The following is a 22,067-nucleotide window of genomic DNA, read 5'->3' on the forward strand; positions in this document are numbered from 1 at the left end:
CACTGGACTGACCGTCCACAAGTACTGCAGTAAAGGTTGGCTCTTGGAAGCTAAGAGGAAAATTTCCACTGACTAAGGTGCATCAAGATTTCATCTGCAGCTTCTTGTTCTGGCTCTGTCTGACTGGTGGGATGAAAAGCCCCTCACAGCGTGTCTGTGCCTCAGGTTTCAAATAGCCTGAATTACAGTAAGAACATTTCCTGACTTCACAAAGATGTTGCAACGATACATTTGTTGACTGCTGCACAGGAACAGAAGGGTCGTTGACAAAAGGTGGTTTTTTTTCAGGTGCTTGTAAGGCATACAGTACAAAGAGATGTCAACTCATGGGTGGGGACACTTAGGTGCACTTTTAGCAGTTACACATTACTGGAATACTAATTTGTTATCCTTGTACGATCACTTATATTCATGAGGTCAACAGGAACTTGTGAGCAGATTTGCAAGCTGTGAGCACAAATCATTACATATCCCAAAATTTATAACTGAAAAACAGTTCCAGTTCTTCTCTTGTTTAAAAGGCTTCACCCAGTGAAGCACATCTCATGGCAAGTGAAGACCAGGAAGCAGTGACCACAAATGCCCTAAAGACAATCCTGCAATGGGAAATCCATCCATTCAGGCTATTTACCAAATATGTCAGCGTTCTGCATGTCATCAGAGAAAGGGAGATCAGTTCATAAATAGAAACAAAAAAAGAGCTACCTAAATTCATAACGGATGAAAACATGCACTGATGATGCATTGAACGGACTCAGAAGTAATTATGATGCTACCAAGCGTCACACACAGAGGTGGCTGCGTAGCCCTAGAAAACCAGAAAAAGCCCATATTATCTCATATAACATTTTAATACTATACCACAAAGCCTGCAATTAGTGCACTCTAGGTTTCAATAACAACCCAAGCACCTCCTCAGTTTGCAGATGCCGGTGTTCAGTATCCTGCTGGAGTCTTGCTGCAAGTGACCGGAGGTTTTGGACTACTCTCAGTAAAAGCCAGAGGGAGTTTGGCCCCAAACATCTAGGCAGCTAAGACCAGAGTTCATAATAAAGTAAAAGAATGCAAAATATGGGAGATGAGAAAGCAAGTGGAATGGAAACCAACAGCCTTCAAGAAGAAAGGCAGCCTTCCACATGTGACTCGGTAAAAAAGCCCTGCCAAAGGCCAGGCTGCTTGGGTTAATACTTATTTTTAAATATGAATTGAATTGTAGGTTTTATTTTCCCAATTCACCTCTCCTATGTTTTTGTAACAGATTGCAGCAGCTTTGGAAATAGAGGCACCGTGTTATGGTTTGAGAGCACGCAACATTATCAGAATCAATCACCTAAATAATGCATTGTGACCAAAATAGATATTTTCAAACTTCAAAACAGTTTCCTTATTAGTAAGAGAGCATATTCTTAGTCAGAAGCTCCCACTAAGTCTAGTTAGTGAACATACTTCCTCTACTGTTTACTTTTCACATTTTCTAGAGCACATGGGATTTTACAAGAGGCATCTCAACAACAGATCTCAGAAAATAAGAGACTGATGTTTCTCTTGAAATTTGGACTGCATTTTGCTGCATTGGGGACTAGAGTAGGGCACAGAAGAGGTAAGGTAAGAATCTGTGTTCAAAGAAAATGCTTCCCATAAAGTGATTACTAAATTCAGAGGCTTTCATCTGTAAATGCCTAGCTTCAGATCCTTTGCAAATCACTGATTTCCAGAAAGGGCTGAGTACTCACTTTCTAAACAGCAGGTCCTTCAAAAATAAATGAATTAGATAATATCAGGAAATAACTTGATGCATCCAAAAGTCAGTAGTCAATTCTGGGAAAAAACCCACTCTGTCTTTTACTGTGCAACAGAGATCCCAGTATCTGATGTCCTCTTTCTTTCTAAACTGATAAAACTAGTTAATATGAATATAAAAGAACAGCTGTTCCCAAAAGGATGCCCTTTCTTTTACCCTCAATTTGAGGCAAAGAAAACCAGACTGCGAAACTGTGTGGCACTCTGCTCAGTTAGAGAACGAAACTTGGTCAGTGGTTTTTAAATCAATCCAAATTTTCAGTCTAGCTTTAAAACTGGTACGCAAAGCAACCAGAAAGTCAGACTTAAAATGCAAAGAGCAGTTTTTCCACTGAGGAACACCATGTATAAATAAATACACAGCAAATATTTGCCCTATATACTACCATGCACCTGACTTGACCACTCACTTGACTTCCCTCTATGCACTGCCTGAACACCTGCATGACCACACCACCCATTTCCCTCACCCTCCCTCCTCTGGGAACCACAGAAACATCTACCCATACCTCACACACAGCAAAACATTCAAAGCATTACAAAAATATTTAAAAAAAAAAGAGAGAGAGAGGTGCATATTCGGTTTGCATAGGAACCTGTGGGAGTTACCCGCCATGGCTACAATCACGCCACCTGAAGAAATGTTGCAAGTAAGAGTAGAAGCTTGATAGCTTTCAAGAAACACATGTGTGTATATAAACTTCCACTCTCCTCATAACCAAACAGGACATTATAGATGGGGGGGTGCCAAGAAGCAAAGAGAAGGCAGACAAATGCACTGAAAAGTGCAATGGCATGCCCAAGATCTCACGGCAGCTCAGCTGTAGATAAGGTGCCAGATATTCTGATTTCTAGTCAAAGAACATGGTACTTCAGACACTTAGGAACACTCAAGTAATTGAAAAACCCTTGTGGGTATCCTGCCAGGAGCGAGAAAAAGACTCAGGGAAAAATCAAGAGAATAAAGGCAAGGAGAGACCTGGAGAGCACCCTTTTTTTTTTTTTTTTTTTTTTTTTTTTTGGCAAGAGTAGAACAAAGAGTATACGGTGGATATGAAAGGTGCTAAAACAAGGTGCCTATGAGAAACTAAGCTAGCACTTGAGAAGAGAGAATATTTCAGAGCAGAGCTGCTGCACAGAAAAAGGACTAGATTTAGCTAGAGAAAAGGAGAGAATAAAACTTGAACAACACTTAGAATCCGATAGCTTCTAGGGCTAACATTTTGGCAGCATGAATTGATGGTGCTGTGGCACGCTCACATTTGCATAGCCACTTTAGAGGCTGCAACCATCCTGAGGCTATTAAAAATGTCTGAAATCCCTGCTGATTCATGAAAGATGTAACCCTCCTACTATTCTAATTTATAAGAACTTCTGCAACTAGACTAATGATGCTTATAGGTCCTTACCTCCACTGTCACCCAAATAAATACCAATTAAAGTCAGTGGGGAAACTGCTGTTTTTGTTTTATAAGATTAACTTCAAGAAAGTTGGGATTTGGCTGAATGAGAAGACCAAAAGCCTAACCCACAGACTACCTACCCAGTAGTGAACCCAGCTGGATTAGTGTGCCCACTTTCAGAGTTCATGCTAATGATTCATGTCCAAAAGATCTGAAGACCCATGAAAACTTCTATAATTAAATGGCCTTACTCATCCATATAGAGAGGAGCCATCTGAATAGATGCTCCCAGCTGTGCTGCTGGACTAGGTTTCCTGATACTATTAGCTGCACCTTCCTTAAATTGCCTTTAAGCATCTTGGATAAAGTGTAGGGCAAGATCATGCCAATTTAGGCACCTGTGTTCTCTGCTAAGGCATGCACGCTCTTCTCATGTGGTTGCAAGAAGGTGAGCTGGCACTGTCAGGGAGCAATGCCGGGCACAGGACCTCCCGCAGGCAAGCACCGTAGGTCCCTCTGTAGCTTGTGCCCGGTTTAGCCTTCCTTTGCACCACAGTTTGAACTGGCAACTGCAACACTGCAAGCTGTGAACCTGCTCACCCAAATGCAGCAATCACAGGCAAGGGCAGCAAAGATGCAGTGACGGGAATATCAATATGGGATGAACAAGCCTCAGGGGACTGGGACTGTACGTTTGGGTTGAAAGCTGACACTAAAGTACATGCTGGCATTTTCTTTATCTATACCAAACCTGTGAACTAGTCAAATGAAAACAGCTCAGGTATCCTAACCATAGCTCTGGCTGCACTGCAGGCCAGCGCATTACACAGTGAAACACGAGTCGTTTGTGTGTTTGAAGGCTGAGTCCCCTCTGCGTTCTGTAACAGGCAAAGCTAGTGCCTTCCTCCAGTGCCCAGCAGCTGGACAGAAAGCATCACTGGGGAACGTCCCCAAAAGATCAGGCAAAACCAAGCCTGCCACCCTCAAGCTTAGGGTTCAGTATGGGACAAGGTTTCTGCAATGGAAAGGGACCCAGCTGGGAGGGTGCTGGAGGGAGCAAGTCCCAGGGAGGCAAGCTTCCCACTCTGCCGGCCGTAAGGCCATCCCTTCCCCGGCAGCATCTCCACCCCTGCATACCCAGCCCTCCCACAGCAGTCAGCCACTAGCCCAGCTCTCCAGACCTCTGGCACGGGCAAAACAGGCAGCAGGGCTACAGCTAATGTGCTGCTCTACCCCTGCGTGCCCCCCTAGGCCACGTACCCAGACAATGCCCACTTCAGCCATACTTGAAAGTCAGAAGTGGAGAGTGAGGCTAAGTGGCTCAAAAAAATAAAATTAAAAAAAAACCCAAAACATTGTATTTGCCTTAAGACCAGATAGGAAAGCATGTGCCCTAAATCAAGTCTTGTGAAAAGGTCCAGAGGAGGTGAAAAAGCAATAAAAACAGGATTTCCAAAACGCTGCACATAGTGAAGAAGGACCAAAGTATACATTTTCAGTCTTATAATTAAACGAAAACAACAAAAAACAATTGTCAGTTCATCTTATGCTGAATTCAGCCTTTCCATGGAAGTGTCCACATTTTTATCAGACAGAAAAAAACCCAAGCGCTCTTGCCACACAATGGGCATGATTCGATTAGTGTGTGAAACACACATAGAATGAAGGTGATAAATTGTAGTGTAAAAACACAAAGGCTGAGGTGTCTGCTAACAGCTGTAGAATGCTACTGGTTTTTGACACAGTGTTTCATATTCACAGAAAGGACAAATAGTGACATGCAGCCTTCTTCCTTTTTATTTCAAGAAAGCAAACTTGTATTCTGACTCATGCTTTAACACAAGTGGCATTACCAGTGCAGCACAGCTGAAGGAGATCTCAGGCAATCATCTAGTTCACTAACAGCAAATATACATAGATTACCCCTGACATATATCTGTCAAAAAACGTAAGGGTAGGCCATCATTTATCCTCAGAATTCACAAAATTCACTGACAATCATGAGATGCCATGCAAATATATTCAGAGGATCCTTTTAATTGCTTTTGAACTTGTAAGTTTACCCTTTAACCACATGCTTTCTTTGCAAACGGGGGGAAACAAACCTTCATTTAAAAAGAAAGCCAATAGGCTTTGAGGACATAACCAGCTATTAGCGTCACCAAATTGTCAGTTCACTCAGGGAATGGACACGCTCCCACATACCAGCTTAGATGCTTCAAAAACAGATTTTTGATTTCCTCAGTTATGTAAGTCAGGTCTGTGATTTACTCATTCAAGGGAGTAAATCATAAACTCTGGTATCCTGTGGGAGCAAGTGCTTGTGGATTACTGAAGTACTTTGTGCGTTCACGCTCCGTATTTTATGTGTTATGACACAACATGCGTTAGCAATGTCTGCACTACTTGCCAGTCCTCTATGGTGGCTGGCTGCCAACGAGTTGCCCAAAAGACTTGTAACAGTGCCCGGTATTCTTGTATTTTGCCTTTTGCCACAAGCATTTTTCTCCAGGTTGACAGATGACAAATGCCTGCAGTGTATTTCTAACACTGCACATGAGCTGGCAAAAATTACTGACCTACACTGAGTCAATTCAATACAGAAATATTTCTTTTCCTCCCTGCTTCAGCCACCCAGTGCACCCTCCACAATAATACATGACGGAGCAAAAGGTGCTTACGATTGAAGTGGAAAATTTTTAGCCACTAATATGAAGTCCTTAGAAGAAGGACAGAGTTTATATGGACAAAGGACGTTTTTACAAATACAGAAGTTAATCAGATGAATGACTATTTTGGATGAAGCATTGCTTCTCAATAAATATTAAAAGTATTACGTCATGTATGTGTGTATTGATTTTATATAGTAGATCTTTATTTTTCTGAGGTATCAAAGTACTATTTGGGAAAATGGATAACTCCAAATAAAATTACCATTCTCTCCCTCCAGCAATATCTACCAGAGTTATTTTTCAAAATATGACTTCTATCGAGTCAACCCTATTATTAGAATACTAAAAGCTCCTTTTAAATCTAAAAATCACTGCAAGCTTTTACCTCCCAAAAAAGACTTAATGAATTACTTAAATTGCTAAAATAACGGTATAGGCATGTAACTCCAACAATTTTTGACACCCAAAAAGGAGAAATATGAGACATTCCACTTTCACGCCAAGCAAAGCACCTCAGAAGCATGGGAAACCTGAAATGCTGAATTAGCTAACAGCTACAGTGGCAGTTTAACTGACAAAAGACAGCATCAAACTAAGGATACAAGAGCCTGTAACTATTAACAAGGTTAGATTTGTGTGGGTTTTTTTCTTTTTAAAAAAAGAACTTTGCATTTTACTGACCACAACTGAAAACAGATTAGTCCTGCAGATCATGCAGCCACGCTGGCTGTTTTACAGTTCTGCGCTTTCCGGGTGGCAAAGCCAACCTGAGCACGCCATTTTGAAGACGTCTCTGCGGGGAGGGTTACCTGTGAGGGTCTGTACCCCACTCCAAAGGGAGCGATCCTCCACTGACAGAACTTTAACATCATCACCCTGCAGAAAGGCAAGGGACAAGGGAGCCTTTGGAGAGAAGAGAAAATGTTACCATTAGGAAAAAAAAAAATGTTGAAGTCGTCGTTCTAAGCAGTGAACTTAATTCACTTGTTTTTAAACACTGAGTTACACATTTTCTCTTGCACCTGCAGCTTTCGCCTCTTAAGTGGACTCTGTGAATAAAGCAGCCTCAAACCCAGTATCTGAACCCGTTTAACAGGGATGCTGCTGTAAACCTGGAGATGGGAAGCTGTGAAAATAAAAGATCTGCGCTCTTCACTGACATACATCAGAGCTGTACTTGTAAATATTTATTATGCTGTTAAGATCTTCAGTAATCAGTGCAACTCGTGGTTGATAGCAACTTCTCTTATAAAGCATTTCCAGATTCGCTCCCGGCGCAGCAGTGAGCAGATTAGTGCATCTCCCACAAGACATGGACGGTACCCGATGCTGTGGCACACACTCGAAAGCCACCGCGTTTATGGCACCATAAAACTTCAGTAAAGCAGTTTATCACAGCTACTGTCAAGACAGTTAGCTTGCACTTGTGCTGCAATGTTCTAGGTTTTGGAATAGCAAAACCTGGAATGTTTCTTAAAGCATTTTTAGAGAAGTGACCTAGTGCCATATCACCCCCAAATCTAAGCGTAATGAGGAATTCTGTAATATGGGACCATCTGGTTTGGCACACACTCCCTCCCCCCCCAAAAAAAATTAGGGTCTTCAAAGCATGGCATAGTCATTAATACACTCAAGCGACAGGGACTGCCACCTTACTGGTAAGCATGCAGGTAAGTGGGCAAACGTATGCGAAAAACCGTCTTTCTACATATTACGGAAACAACATTCAAACCCTCCCCACCCAACACCGTCCCAGCCGCAGCCTCTCAACCCCAACTCATCCCGTGCCAAAACTCCCTTCCCCTTCCACGGGCCCCGCGGGTGGGCCCTTGCAGGCCGGGAGGGAGCGATTTACCCGTCCCAGCCACGCCAAAACGTGGGTTTACTGCTATAAAACCGCTCCTCCCTCGCCCCAGGCACCTCTGCTCCACTCTCGCCTCCCCGAGCAGCCCCAGCTCGGGGCTGGGGACCCACCTGGCCTCCCCAGACCGGGCTTGCGCCGCCCGGCTGCCGGGAGACTCCCCGGCCCGCTTGCCCGGAGGCTGCAGCAGGGCCGCGGGCCTGGCGGGGGGGATGCTTGGGGTACCGCGGTTTCCCAAAAACTAACAGCCTCCCCCCAAAACTGAAGTAAATCCGTGAGGGAGGGTGTGTGTCCGCGCGGGGGAGGAGGCGCCGGGGCAGCAGCACGCCTCTCCCCGCGTCCCGGCGCTCCCGCTGCCCGAGCCTACCTGCGCGCCGGGGCCGCTCCCGCCCGTGCCGCCGCCCGGGCCCCGAGCGGGGCAGGAGTGCAGCGGCGGCGGCGGCGAGGCCGGGAGCGGGGCCGGGAGCGAGGCGGGGGTGGCGGGGGGGAGGCCGGCGGCATCGCGTGCGAAGCGGGTCGCGGCGGCGGTGCCGCTCTGAGTCAGTGCTCGCCGCGGCGGCGGGGGACTGCGGGCTGTGAGCGAAAGGGAGACAGACGCTGACTGATCTCTGCCGCCCGTCGGAGGGCCGCCTGGCACGCAAGGCTTTCTGTCACCCGCCCGCGCCTCGCCGGGACGGCGCTGCTCTCCGGCCGGCCCCGGTTAGTCCCCTCGCCCCGGGGCCTTCCAACGACCCCGCCTGAGGCGCTTCTCCTGCCGTCGCCGGGCACCCCCGCAGGCGGTGGCCGGTAGCCCCCTCCCTCCGCGCTGCTAGAGAGCGGCAGCCGCCTCCCGCGGCGCTGGCCGCGGCTGGGCGCTGCTTGCTTTCTTCGGCCGCCGCGGGGCCTCCCCTGGAGCCCCCTGCTTTTTCTGGGTGCCAGTTTTCGTTATTGACATCGCATACACACACGCGGACACACCCCGTTTGTGATTTTGGTGTTTACTTTTACAATTTGAAAAAGCTTCTTTGCCAAAAGTCCGTGGAAAGGGCAGAACCATCTGAAAGAAGGCTCTGTCAGCTCTGCGCCTCAGCGGACGTCCACCATCTTTGTCCGCTCCCTCAGGGCGGCGGCCGCACCTCTCTGTCCCTGCCCGCACAGCCGTGCGCTGCCATCACCAGAGGACAAAAAATACAATACCTTTAGATGGAAATGTGTGTGCGTGGTGTATGTGTAGGTGAAATCACCACATGGCTCTTCAAGTGTGACTACCGGCCATAAATTTCAAATATTTTACATTTACATTACTTTTTCCAGTCCTCATCATCTCTCCTTGGAAGGAGAAAATGCCTCGTGTTGGGGTTTCTGCTACTGAAGGACTTGGGCTGTTTGTTGACAAGGACAGCCGCCACTGCTCACAGCAGCACAGAGTCCGAGGCATGTGTTCATTAGCATTAATTCGTGATTTTTCCAAGTGTTAAGAGGTGAGGAGAACTAGGAAGTGTAAAAGCCAAACAGTTCTGTGCCATCAACACTCTGAGCCACTGAAAATGGTGTAAAGTATTCACCATAATAAATACTTTTCGAGAAAGGGTGTTTTTGCAGAAATCAGGAACACATGAGGTGTTATTCTTCCATCTCAGAAACAACAGAAAACTGACATTTCTTAAGATTTCATTTCAATGGACTCAGTTGAACCAGTTACACCACAAGCTGCTTTCACAAAGCTGCTAAGTGAATGATGATTACTCACAAAGAAAGTTTCTCTGACATGAATCTCACTGAAATGAACACTTATGAAGCCTCTCCAAGAATCTTGAAGCACTCGGTGAACTTTCACAGACGTCACTTTGGAATTGATTTCCATCCCTATTTTATAAAGAAATTACAGATTAAGCTGTTTATTCCTACTGAAAAGTGTGAGTAGATGTGAAGTATTTTAACTCTGAGAGTAAAACATATGGCCCCCTTATTACCTGTCCCATGAATTTGCCCCGGGATCCCTTTTGGGATAAATGCTTTTTTTTTTCCCTACCTGATCCCAGCCTGAATGCTGTCTCAGCTGCTAGTTTCTGCCTTTAAGGAACTTACCAAAGGGTGATGCCAGTAATGTCAGGGTCAGAAGTGGCAGTGGGAGGTTGTCTACTATGCTCTTCTACATTGTAGATTGTACAGCAGATTAGCCGCCTGGAAGGTTTTATGTTTACTTCTTTTAAAGCATAAAAATGCATAGATAACACGATCAGAAGATCCAATACAAACAAATACAGAGACCTATGGGCTGATTCAGTTTTGCCCATACACTAAAATCAGTCAGATATCAAACAGCTAATCAGCGTGTGGCTGGCTTGGATTTTCTGGGGGTTACATTGCAAAAGAACAAAAGGGTTATAATTAAGTGCATTTAACAAAATATCAAAACTTTGTTAAGCTTTAGCACGGAATTCATGCCAGGTACTGCTCTCCTCCAGCTGTGCAGTGATGCAATACAGAAATGCCGCTGGGTTGCATTGATGAAGTCACACAACAGGCTCGAAACGCAACATGAGCCCCCTATACTTTCCAAACTTTTTCCTACCCTTTTTGGCAGTGCATACAAATAGATTGAAAAGGCTGAAGCAACAATTTCCAGGACACCAAACTCTTAAGGGCACATTCAGGCTCTTTCATGAGACTCATGACTTTCAGTCTTTCAGAAAGAAATACTTTTGAAGTGCCAAAAGAACAACCTCTATCCTGAGAAAACCCGGAATGCTGAATTCTTCCTTGGGGCGAGAGGAGATTTAAGCTGCCCAGCTTCTACAAGGGTTATATTTGGGAAAAAAGAGAGAAAGACTGAGCAGACACATGCAAAACAAGCAGGTAGGAAGTCATCTCTGTAGCAGAAAGAGCTGAAGTTTCTGGCTTTTTCATGTGGTAAACGCTCTTATCAGCCCAAACTGCGCTTTTCTAAACCTTCTTCTAAATACTGGTTCATTTACATAATACATATGCATGTGCACAATCATGTGTGACCAGGGAAGCACAGACCATCTGAGCAAAACAGGCAGCAATAAAGAAATCTGCAAAAGAGCTCTGCAGAAGTGGTGAAGCAACCGGAGATGAAAGAACTTGCTGCTCTGCACAGGGACACCAATTTCATTCTGATTGCGCAGGGTACCAAGCAGCTGCTGAGACATAGAAAATGCGAAATGAGATTTTTTATTCCAGACAAATGGTTAAGTGCAAGTTTATATTGATAACTGATCCGACCGATAATTACAAAACCAAACAAAACAACTAAATAACCCACCCCAAAGCATAGGGAACTCATTTCTCCTGTGTTATCGATAGCCTACCAAATTGCTCCAACAGGACAACAGTTACAACATGTTCAGGTTTGTGCTGAAGCGAACTCCTCTCAGCAGCAAAGATCTTGGGAGGTGAAATTGAGACTGGGGCAATAGGAAGCTTTGGAGAATCAAGTACTGCTGGCAGTAAGTCTTTCTGATCATTGAGAAAGAAAGTGGACACACACATTTTCAGTATCCAGCACTTCAGGTTGGAGAAAGAGCCTTACTGTTAGCTTAGGGCATTCTTCCCCCACCCCCAACGCTGCCCAAGCAATAGCAGCATTGAAGCTCAACAATGGCAAAGCCTGCTCTCCTGAGATGGTCAAATACTGTTGTAAAATGTGAAGAACAGGTTAAAATAAAGGCCTGGAACTGTGTACGGGGGGTCAAGGCAGTTCTCCCACCAATACTAGTGGAGGTTGGCACAGAGATACCGGATTAAATATAGCCGCCATCTGTTAATTAGCCTTTTGTCAGCAGTTTGAGTTGATTTCCATAGTCAAACCCAGCTGGGGGGCAGGGGAAGGGATAGCCTTGAGGAAATACATTCAGCTTTTAGAGCAATCGCTGCTGATTCTTTCACTTCCTTCAATCTCTATTGCTTCTCCCTTCTCCCTGTCACCCCTCATCTCCCCCTTTGCTCTCTTGCACACTTCCATGGGAAGGGCAAACAATGATATCTCCCAATTCCTCCTTGGGCTTCTCTGCTTTTCCTGCTTCCCCTACTCAATTGTTGATTACCTGATAATCTAAAAATAGTGTCAGGGAGCAGCAAGAGCTGGGATATTCCAAGATGGGGGACAAGCCAGGAGCCAGCAGAGACAGCACAGGTAGTGATACCCCCAGCCAGGGCACAGTCCCAAGCAGAGGTGAGGTAGTAACTGTGACAGAGTCCTTCAGGGTCCCATGTCAGGGACCATACCAGGGAGCCCACTCAGGACAGCAGGAGGCAGAGCTGGAGGCAAGGCTACAGCATAGGTTCATGGTCCATCCAGGAAGCACAACCAAGGATGCCCAGAGCCTGAGCTTAGATGTGGCTCCTGGGTCCATAGGCAGGGTGCATGGATGAGGGTCCCAGGTGAGGGCCATTACTGGTGCTCTGAAGCCCTGACAGATAGTTAAGGCTAATGCTGAAGCAGAACAGAGTTTTAGGTTTAAGACTCCGATGAGGGGAAAATAAATGGAGATGGACCTTAAAAGACAGTAGCGTTGTTTTGCAGTTATTAGGCAAACTCCTTTTGCCAGTTGTAGCAATGCTCTCCCTCCTAAGCAGTAGCTCTGCCCGTGTGCAGGTGACTTCAAGATACCAGGCTACCAGGGTTTTGCTTTAGCCTCTGCCGCAGTCTCCCATTGTGATTTCAGACAAATTGCTTACTTGTTTCTGCTTGCTTAATGATAAAGTAGATGGATTTCTTTATCCAATGTGGGCATCTGAGATGAGGCAGTTACACAAGGCTGCCAAGGACTTGCCAGGTCTTCATAGGCATAGGTGCCCCTCTCATAAACTGGTCACCCTCCATCTTAAAGATAGTGAGAAATTTTCCCTCGTTTCTCCTTTGGAAAGGCTATTCAGTAGCCTCACTGGTTGGCTGATGAAACATACTTTCAAAGTCATGCTTAGATTGATGGACAGTTCAGTTTACTGGCACTTGTTTTCCCAAATGAGCTGAAATCTTCAGACACTTGATACAGGTGCACCCACTTGCTTCTTACCTAACCAAGGAGCACAATCAGTAGGACTTAAATTTCATGGGCTTTCCTGATGTGAGATTATGGTTGCCATGTTGCGGCTACCCTGAAAGATGCTCAGGTAGTGCCCTTTCCACTCTAGAAGAACCTGAGCATAGTTAAAAGTGCCTGAATGGTCAGGGTTTGTTAGCATTGCCTGCAACAACTTCTTGTGAATCACAGCTATGTTCTCAGCAGAATGGGATGCCAAGGTGGATGTGATTTTGTAACAGTCAATACAAACAGGAAACTTAAGGAAGTGTGACAACCAACATTTTTTTATTAGAGGGGCAATGGCCAAGCCATTCAGGAGGAATTAATTTTCAGGATTTGGCTACAGAAGAGCTCTACAATCTCATTGCCTTCCCCATGCCCAGCCGCGGGTTTTTTTTCGGGGGAGACTTCAGCAGATGCCTTCCATCCTTTGGTCTTTAAGGCTGGGTTCCCTCTAGTGGCATTAAAAGGAGTATCGATTCTGTCTTATTGACTGATCTTGGTCCGTAGTAGGGGCAGGGGGAAAGAGGACACTGCAGGGTGTTACCAACACACATCACCAAACACTGACTTGTCTTCATATGGCTAGTAGCCTAGGACTCTTGTGTACCACAGGTTCTTTATTTTTTCCATCAGCTGTTCAGCCAGTATACTGAGTTTAGTTGTTTCTCTGATGAGGAAGTTCCTGCAGGAGATGACAGTGTATGTGGTAAGATACACAAATACGTGAGGGTAATCTCCATCTGCTGTAGTTACCGCACTGTCACTGTGCCTGTCACTGAGAGTGCAAAGCTCCTCAGCAGTCTTAGAGGGGCTTTCCTCAGAAGACAGGAATAGGCAGTATGTGTTTGCCATGAGTTACGTGAAACTGTATCTCTAGGGTCATCATGCTTTTCCTTTTGGGAGGAAACTCGTTCCCCTTCTTTGAGGAATATGTATTCACAGCTAGAGCCAATTCTGTGATTTGCGTCGAGTGACAGCAGTGTTTCCTGGCATCTTCAGTGCTCAGCCGCTCACAGACAGCACTGCAGCACCCTTCCAGGGGGGCTGATCCCCCACCAGCCAGTGGCCCCCTCCCTCACTACACATGTATAAAGACCAGTACCTGCTATCCCCACGAGCATTGTCGTGTTCAATGTCCATCCCTGGGAAGAGCTTGCACTTTCATGTGAAACCATATCGTCCCACCCCACCTTCCAGCACCCCGCTCCCGTTGGAGTCACATCAGGCTTTGGTTGCTGATTCATTTCCCATTGGGTCTCCCCATATAGATACTTGATTAATCTGTTCTTTCTCCCACTCCTCCCTCTCCCTTTTCACTCATGGCTATTGCAGCATTAGCACAGAGGATCTTTCCATACCTAGTCACAACAACTACTGGAGTCTGGGCAGCATCCACCAAGAACTGACCGACTTTAGGGGACATCTTGTTCACAGTTTCATAGATGTAAGCTGCAATTGCATCGGGGATGACCAACCAGTCACGACGGTCTTTCTCAAAGATGGTCTTTGAGTGCACTTCTGAGAAAGAGGAGGCAAAAAACCATAAGGCTTCTTCAGTCACTTGTGTCTCTCATATCTTCCCCCAGGCACAGTGGGAAGAGACTTGATATTCTGAGATTCAAAGCCTCCCCCAGAATTCGCTCTAGCAGCATCCAGCAGCACCTCATCACTCATTTTTTGGGCATCTAGGTCATAGGCCTTACATGGCAGAGTATTTGCATCAGGTACAGACAGTTTTCATGCCAGGCCCCTACTGACTTGTTTCACACTTCCAAGTACTATATATTCATGGTCTTGAACTGTGTTATTGGGTGTCAGTCCTACTTTATGGATGGGTTAGACTTCCCTAAGGCAAGTGAGAACCTGTGGAGCTCAGCCTTGTCTCAGGCAGACAGAAAAGCTTTTCAGACTTACCAGGGAGAGTGGTGCTAAGAAGCAGAATCAGAGCTATCACCAATGCCCTGGATTGCAGCATGGTTTGCAGTACCAGTTCCACTCTCTACACCAAGAGACCTGCTGGCATCAGCATACAATGTTTTGGTTTTTTTCAGAGAAATAAAACATGTCAGCTAAACACCAGATTTTTGCAACAAACCTGCAACAAACAATACCTCTTTTATACGAGAGCTAAAATTCCTTGTTTCAGCACACGAGCAAACCACTAAGAGGTCAGAATAGGCTTCCTCCACATATAAGTACAACTGAAAAATTCATAATGTGGGATTTTGATTTTTTTTGGTAGATTGCTCTGAAGAGCATTGTGCTAGTGAGTGCATCACATATAATGATCATCTTGGTGATCCGATGATCTGAGTATTTTGTCCTGCTCTTGTTGAGGAAAGACCAAACTACCCAGCTAGGTTCTCTTGTCTTTTCCACACTGGGATTAATGAAGTAGATAGTAGCTCAGACAGAACAAATTCTCGAAAGGGAGTAAGTGCAAACTTTAGCTTCATCCAATCTCCTTTATTTTGTCTATTAAAAAAGTCAGAATTGGAGGAACTCTTGAAAATTTGGTACTTGGTACATTGAAAAGATGACATTACATCTACACAAGCTTTTCAAACACACTGCACTTAAATAGGTGTTTAGAAGTTAAAATTGATTTCATTCTAACTGAATTAGAGGGCTGCATCACTCAGAGCAACATGAAGAAAACATTGTTAGGAATTGCAGTGGCAAAAAAGGCTGCAAGCCTATTACATGTGAATACTTTGCTAAATCCTGTGCCAGGTAGCTACAAGTCAGTTCTCCTTCTTATCCCACAGTAATGAAATTTCCATCCATTTTTATTTCCTTCTGTGCACAGATTACCTCCAAAAGCTGCCACTCCGTTCACTAGACATTTGCTGACCAGCAGCAGTTGCTCCGTTACCACCCTTCCTTGATTTTTAATCCTAGAGCCAGTTTCTCCCTCCGTAGACAAAAAGTATAAATTTGCTTCCCAAGAGCATGAAGAGGTGATCTTACCCGCTTTAGAGCCTGTAGTCCCTACGGTGAAGGCAGCTAGAAAAAGATTATGTATCTTCCAACACTGAAACTCTGCAATCCCTACCATGGGCTTGACCCTTCTATGAGTCTTACGGAGCATCCGTCACTCAGCTTCAATCCAGGTCACCTCAATTTTCAGCAATATTCCTGGCTACGGAGCGTGAGAAGGGCTCACACTTTGGCTTGCAATAAGAAATGGGGCAAAATAGAAGACCACTTCCACTCACTTCTCTATGTCCTAGAGAGACCAGTCACAAAGTCCATACAACCCAGAACAGAGAGTTCAGCACTTACCTGTCCTGCTTTCTCTCTCTTTCTCAGGCTGAAGCTGAAGTAGATGCTCATCTGAGACACCGGCATTTATGCAGAGCTAATATAGTGATAGCAAGAGGTCAAAGGTCCTGCTTTGTTTCCCCATTTGCTCTTTTGCAAGCATATCCAGCTCAGTGGGACAGGCAAGAAGCTGTGGAGGACTCTGGACCTGTTATTGAGATTTGGTAATGGAGGGTCAGTCTGACCTGAGCCTAAGAGACATGGAAGGCAGCTCCTGGGTCACTGAGTCCCCTACTTTTGCAGGCAACCATGTCATAGAGGCCCCTTTCATAAGCTGACCAAATTCCACATTAACAGTAGCTAGAGCTGGGCTGAATTTTGCTCCCACTGTTCCTGTGGGAAGGCCTGTGCCGTAACCTCACTGCTCTGACAGCTGGAACTTACTTGCAGCTATTATGCTCATTGGTATTTTACCCTCCATTTCCAACAAATGCATTAACCAAATGGTGCACAGGGCTAAGTGTGCACCCCTCTCACATTTCTTTTTTCCCCATGCCCAAGTCTTTTTGCACAGGCTGACAAGATGGGCATACATCTGAGCCAGCTGTCAAAACTTACCCAGGGGAAACATGCAGCTGCGGGGCCTCCAGCCCAAGAAAGACATGGACCTGTTCGAGCAGGTCCAGAGGGCCACAAAAAATGATCAGAGGGCTGCAACACCTTTCCTATGAAGAAAGGTTGACAGAATTGGGGTTGTTCAGCCTGGAGAGAAGGCTCCAGGGAGACCTTATTGCAGCCTTCCAATACTTAAAGGGGGCTTATAAGAAAGAGACTTTTTACCAAGGCCTGTAGTAACAGGACAAGGGGAAACGGTTTTAAACTGAAAGAGGATAGATTTAGATTGGATATAAAGAAGAATTCTTTACGATGAGGGTGGTGAGACACTAGAACAGGTTGCCCAGAGAAGCTGTGGACACCCTGTCATTGGAAGTGTTCAAGGTCAGGTTGGATGGGGCTTTGAACAACCTGATCTAGTGAAAGATGTCCCTGCCCAAGGCAGGGGCAGGGTGGATGAGATGATCTTTAAAGGTCCCTTCCAACCCAAACCATTCTATGATTCTATGATAACTTCTCCCCAGGCTCCCTGGGGAGCTGGTCGCAGTCAGAAAGTGGCTGCATCGCCGCTGTAGGGTGTTTTCCCATAGCTCAAGTTCCAAGTGCCCGTTGGGTCTTGAGTCAGGCCGACCATCTGTATTTGGCACATGCAACCACTGAGCAGTATGGGGAAGAGACAGAAAGGCTGCAACACTGAGCTACAAAGGGCATTAGCTAAGGGGAATGGGGAGGACATGAGGCATAAATTAAGGCTACTGTGTGAGACCCAACAGACCTCCATTCTTATGTCAGCCACTTATTTATTAGGTGAGTGTCACATGTGGAAAGTGTGAAAAGCTCAACCAGTATCTTCATTTATCAACCAAACAAAATTTCTAGAAGACTTTTCTTCTCATGGAGCTCAAAGTACTTCAGAACCAAACAGTAAGCGTTCTTGTTTTACAGGCATGGCAGTCAAGTCAGCGATTGCTACAGTGGGTCACATCATTAAAGAGGGCTGGCAATGGTTTCCCAGACATTTTTCCACTCTCGTGGTGAGTATTTATTCAAATTATCTTCTTTCTTAGAAAAAGTCTCCCAAAATAAGAACAAAAAAAATCCACCATACAAGCAAACCTTTTTGCATTTTTGTCCAAAAAATAACAACAGAAAATTCTTACTAACGTGTAACAAGGTTAATTCCAGAAGTAAGAACAGAGAATTTTCAGTTCCACTTCTGGTGCAAACGCTAAAAAGCAATTTATGGTCTAGGAAGAACACACAGGAGCAACTGGTTGAAAGTTCTCTTATATTTTAATTATACATTTGACAGTCATTGAAGAGAATCTACACATTTACCATCTGCTTTTACAGCTGGAATAATATTCAGAAGACCAGCACAAGGCACATTATAGGCATTAAACTTAGCAGAAATAGCAATGAGCAGTCATTACTTGTGGGGGTTAATTTAATATAACCTCAAGTGTCATCTCTCTCCTATGTCAGGTTGACAAATGGAAGGCTCTAACCATATTAAGTTTTAAAGGGTGTTTTAAACTGATGTGCTGCTGGAGGTAGTAACACAGAGGGGACTTAGCTACCCTATGAGTAATATGTACTGCTGAAGAGCTTTGCATTGTGCTTGTTATCACACAAGGTAACTCCCCCCCCCAGCCCTGAAGTTAGCCTTATTTTAGCTAGTGCTATCATAAATACAATCCCGGAGATAGCAACTGGGCATTTCAGCACTTTCTACTGCCAAATAGGCACTTGCCAAGACCAGATCAATGATTGCACAAGAAGCAGCCCTTGCCCTCCATTCCTGGAACAGCATTCCGGAATGGCAGGGCGCTCTGCAAATAAGGAAGAAAGCCAGATATTGCAAGTCCTTTCTTAATCAAAGAAAAATTACATTATTTTTTATCTCTCTTATGAATCTCTGGTCTGAAGTGGAAAGCAGCTGACAGGAGCAGCACGAGCATCCTTATCTGCCCCATGTGGCATGGTTACTTACTGATTACATTAGTATTTTAAATTAGGGCAACTCCAGTGGCTGTCAAGGCACTTTATCTGAGACAGGAAATTCATTCTTGGGGGTAAGGTATGTTCCTTCAACTGTGTGATAGGAAAAACGAAAGTCTAGAATGGCAATAACTCCCAAATGTGGAACGTATTCAACTTTTTTCATCACAAATGGGCTGACATACTAACATCAGCTCTTTGGAATGGCTGAAAAATTAAGCATGAATAAATTACAACCTAGAAAGAACAAGGCTAGGCTATTTCCTACTCTTAATTCTTTCAATGTGCAGTATTTGAGCTGCTCAATTCTCTCTCTCCTTTAAAAAGTCAAAGCCCTGTAATCTTACTGGAAAAAGGAGTCCACATAGTATTGTGCAGTGCTGTCACAACGGCTTTCATTTATAGCCAATTAAAAATAGAAATAAGCACTCAAAGCAGAGCCTATTTCCTTCCCACTTTTCTGTCTGCTTGCAGTTGTAAAGCATGCATATATAGATCTCCTTTGTAATTATTTCACAGCCCACCAACTGGTGTTTTATGAACCGCAGTGGTCTGCGGACCAGTAAACCTGGTACCATTTCTGCTTCCCTGCTGGGGAACCTAACTACCTAGTCTACTTCTGTCACAATTTAAGAAGTTACAGAATTAAGACTGAGATACAATCAGTTTTCCCTGAAGTGTTTTGTTTAATGATTCTATACATATGAACAAAGTGACTGAAGAGGAGCTGAAGTATGATAAAGCTAAAACTCTTCAGACTTCACACAGCACAAATTGTGCAAATTCACACAATCTACAATTAGTCACCCTACCTCAATTATGGGGACTAGAGGAACAAATAAAGATGGAGGGCTCCTTCACAGGACTTAGATAAAAAAGCACAACTTCTGCAGTTAGCATGCTCATACTGCAGCAGCAAGCTTCAACAGCTGTTACTGTTACACAAAGTCATCTAGGTTTTCTTGCTGTGTGAGGGGGTTCTTGCTCTTGGGAAAACTTGCTGGACATGTTTTGGTTTATAGACACTTGAATGTGTCTATAAAGTGAACTCTTTCCCATGCTAACATCTTGGGATCTCAAGTGATATCTCAAGCCCCTATGCTTGATGGAGGAAGGGGCAGCCTTTCCCTTAAATCGGGATATTTGGGCTGGGTTGAGATGACAGGAAGAAGTTGTCCTGCATGATGTATGGACCTATTGGAAGCATAAGGAGAGACTCAAATTCCAAGCCACTAATTCAGCTTCCAAGGGGAGAATCTGCAGAGCCCTGGGTACCTGCTACTAGTTGCCAGAGGGCAATGCTAAAGTCAAAACAGGGTGCTAGTTTTGGAAGAAGGAGCCCCATATTATTTTCTGTCATTGCAGTCACCATAAACTCCTCTTAACTAAAAAAAATACTAGCCCATCATAGAAGAGGGGCTGCATAAAACCCTCAGCATGTCATTAAATAAGAATAAAAATTATTCACAGCCAGTGACTGAGAACTAGATTCAAGAGTGATCCTAGCTTTGCAAGTTCTGAGAACACACTTAATTCCCTATATTTCAGATGTAACTCATGGGTCAGTTCACATTATTCACAGTTTTGGTCTAACGCAGACAAGGACTACCCTTAATACAGCCTTCCTTTCTTGAATTCAAACTTTGGAGTTGGTCTTTTAGCTCTTTTAGCTCTTTTTTGTGCTAGCCATCAACTGCTGGCAAACAGCCCCTCTGTCTTCAAAAGGTAGGCCTCTGGTTCTGAACCAGAGAAGCTAGAAGGTCCTCCTGCTTTACCTCCATACACAGGAATTAGAAATAAGCACTGTCAGCCAAGAAACTGTAGGAAAATGAGCACTCTCTGTAGTAGCCTTTGGTTGACGAGCAACTGCGTTGGATATCGAGCTAGGAGTATTTGCTCCAAGTGTGATGTTTCCCATCATCGTCCAAAGAAAAGAAAAAAAGGAGATGGGCAAAGTGAAAGCCTCTCCAAGTCAGTCTTCCAAGGAAAAGCATAAGCACATCAGTAATTAGAACATTAAAGAACAAATAGTAGCAAGTGTCCCATGCGGCACTGGTTGGGAAATAAGCTAGGCAATACAGTCATTGATACTGGCCAATCTCTAGTGCCTCTGAGTTACAAAATAATTCACAAGATGCTGCAAAAGCTCCTCGCCAACAGTTGAGTCTCTTGAAGCCAAGAAGTGCTTTTGCAAGCCAGTTTCCCGTGGAAGCAGCCAGCATCCAGAGAACCTCTCTTTTTCCAGCACATTTTAGATGAAAACAGTGGCTGAATCACATCAAGGAGAAACAGCAAGTTGTTCTCCTTTACAACTGGTCTCAGAGTGTACAGAAATTCTGTGTTCTAGTTGCAAGGTAAGAGATGAGAAAACCCTCTAATCTAGCTACAGATCAGATGCAGAGTTGGTATAAATGTCAGGGTAAAGATCAAGGACAATAGTAAAAATGGTGACTGTAAGACTTCTTCAGAGCCCTTTATCCCACCCCATGTATATGATACATGGCACAGAGAGAAAAGGGATAATATAAAATGCATGGAAAAGAGTACATGGCTTAGGATCAATGTACTTTATATCCACCAAAGTCATGCTTCCTAGACTTGAAAGAAATTCTAGTCCACGGTGTGAGGGACAGCAGTCGTACCTTGCTCAGTCTCTGTAGGGATGGCCAAACCTTGGTAAATTTAGCCCTTTAGGTTTACAAATAAATTCAAGTCTGGGTTAAAGGCTAGAACAAGTATCTTTTAAGGCACTAAGGTCTAAGCTTAAAGTAGGGCAGGTTGTTTCAGTCAGTATAGGGCGGATAAGCCGGCAATTTGCAGATGTGCTAGTGAGCCTTTATTAAGGCAGTCAAATATCCTTCCAAATTCTGATCCTTCTGTGTGGGAGAGAGGCTTAACGGGGACAAAAGGAAGCAACTGCCCTAACTATGCTGAGCAGCCAGGCAGAAGCAGCAAACATTATACATTGTGAAGCACAACAGAGGGCCTTAGAAAGGAGATGCTGTGCCTCCCTACACCAAACTCCCAGGAGACCAGATCAGACGACCTCCAGTGGCCACTTCCAACCTAAATTATTCTACTGTCCTGTGACTTTACAACTCTGTGATCATTGGAGCCCTTCTCCAGTAACCAGTGTGCAAAGGACCAGCATTCTACAGACTGGGCTCCTTGCAGTGCCAGGGCACCTAACAAAGACAACTGGTATCTCTCTTTAAAGATTGGGAATATACCATTTACAGAAAAAATCTGCTGTTTCCAATAGAATGTTTTCAAAGGACCACAGCCCATTGCAAACCTAAGTTTCCAAATCACAGCAAGAATAAAAATGGGTTGTGTATTGCTTTCATGGGCACTAGACATAGATTCTTCATAGTTGTAAGTCTAAGGGGAAGCTGCTTCATCTGTTTTTTTGCTGGTT

At 44.6% G+C, this 22,067-nt stretch overlaps 1 protein-coding gene across 1 annotated transcript; it reads right to left on the bottom strand.

Annotated features, from left to right (window-relative positions):
- Positions 1-13,351: 13,351 nt before the first annotated feature.
- On the bottom strand, positions 13,352-14,798 carry LOC142091574 (apovitellenin-1). The gene is made up of 3 exons (XM_075171029.1): positions 14,684-14,798; positions 14,128-14,287; positions 13,352-13,451 (listed from the first exon to the last, which is right to left on the bottom strand). Exons 1-3 carry the CDS (start codon positions 14,742-14,744, stop codon positions 13,352-13,354), a joined length of 321 nt encoding a protein of 106 aa, XP_075027130.1. The 5' UTR covers positions 14,745-14,798.
- Between the last annotated feature and the right edge of the window lie 7,269 nt (positions 14,799-22,067).

The sequence above is a fragment of the Calonectris borealis genome, chromosome 1 (assembly GCF_964195595.1).
Source record: "Calonectris borealis chromosome 1, bCalBor7.hap1.2, whole genome shotgun sequence".
Taxonomy (NCBI): domain Eukaryota; kingdom Metazoa; phylum Chordata; class Aves; order Procellariiformes; family Procellariidae; genus Calonectris; species Calonectris borealis.

What these genes read in the sequence shown, in the direction of transcription:
- LOC142091574 (XM_075171029.1), bottom strand. Translation starts at nt 14,744, where the DNA reads ATGCTGCAATCCAGGGCATTGGTGATAGCTCTGATTCTGCTTCTTAGC. An exon ending in TCTTAGCACCACTCTCCCTG is followed by an intron (nt 14,288 to 14,683) that starts GTAAGTCTGAAA and finishes CCTCTTTCTCAG; the next exon opens with AAGTGCACTCAAAGACCATC. An exon ending in CCAGTAGTTGTTGTGACTAG is followed by an intron (nt 13,452 to 14,127) that starts GTATGGAAAGAT and finishes CATCTCCTGCAG; the next exon opens with GAACTTCCTCATCAGAGAAA.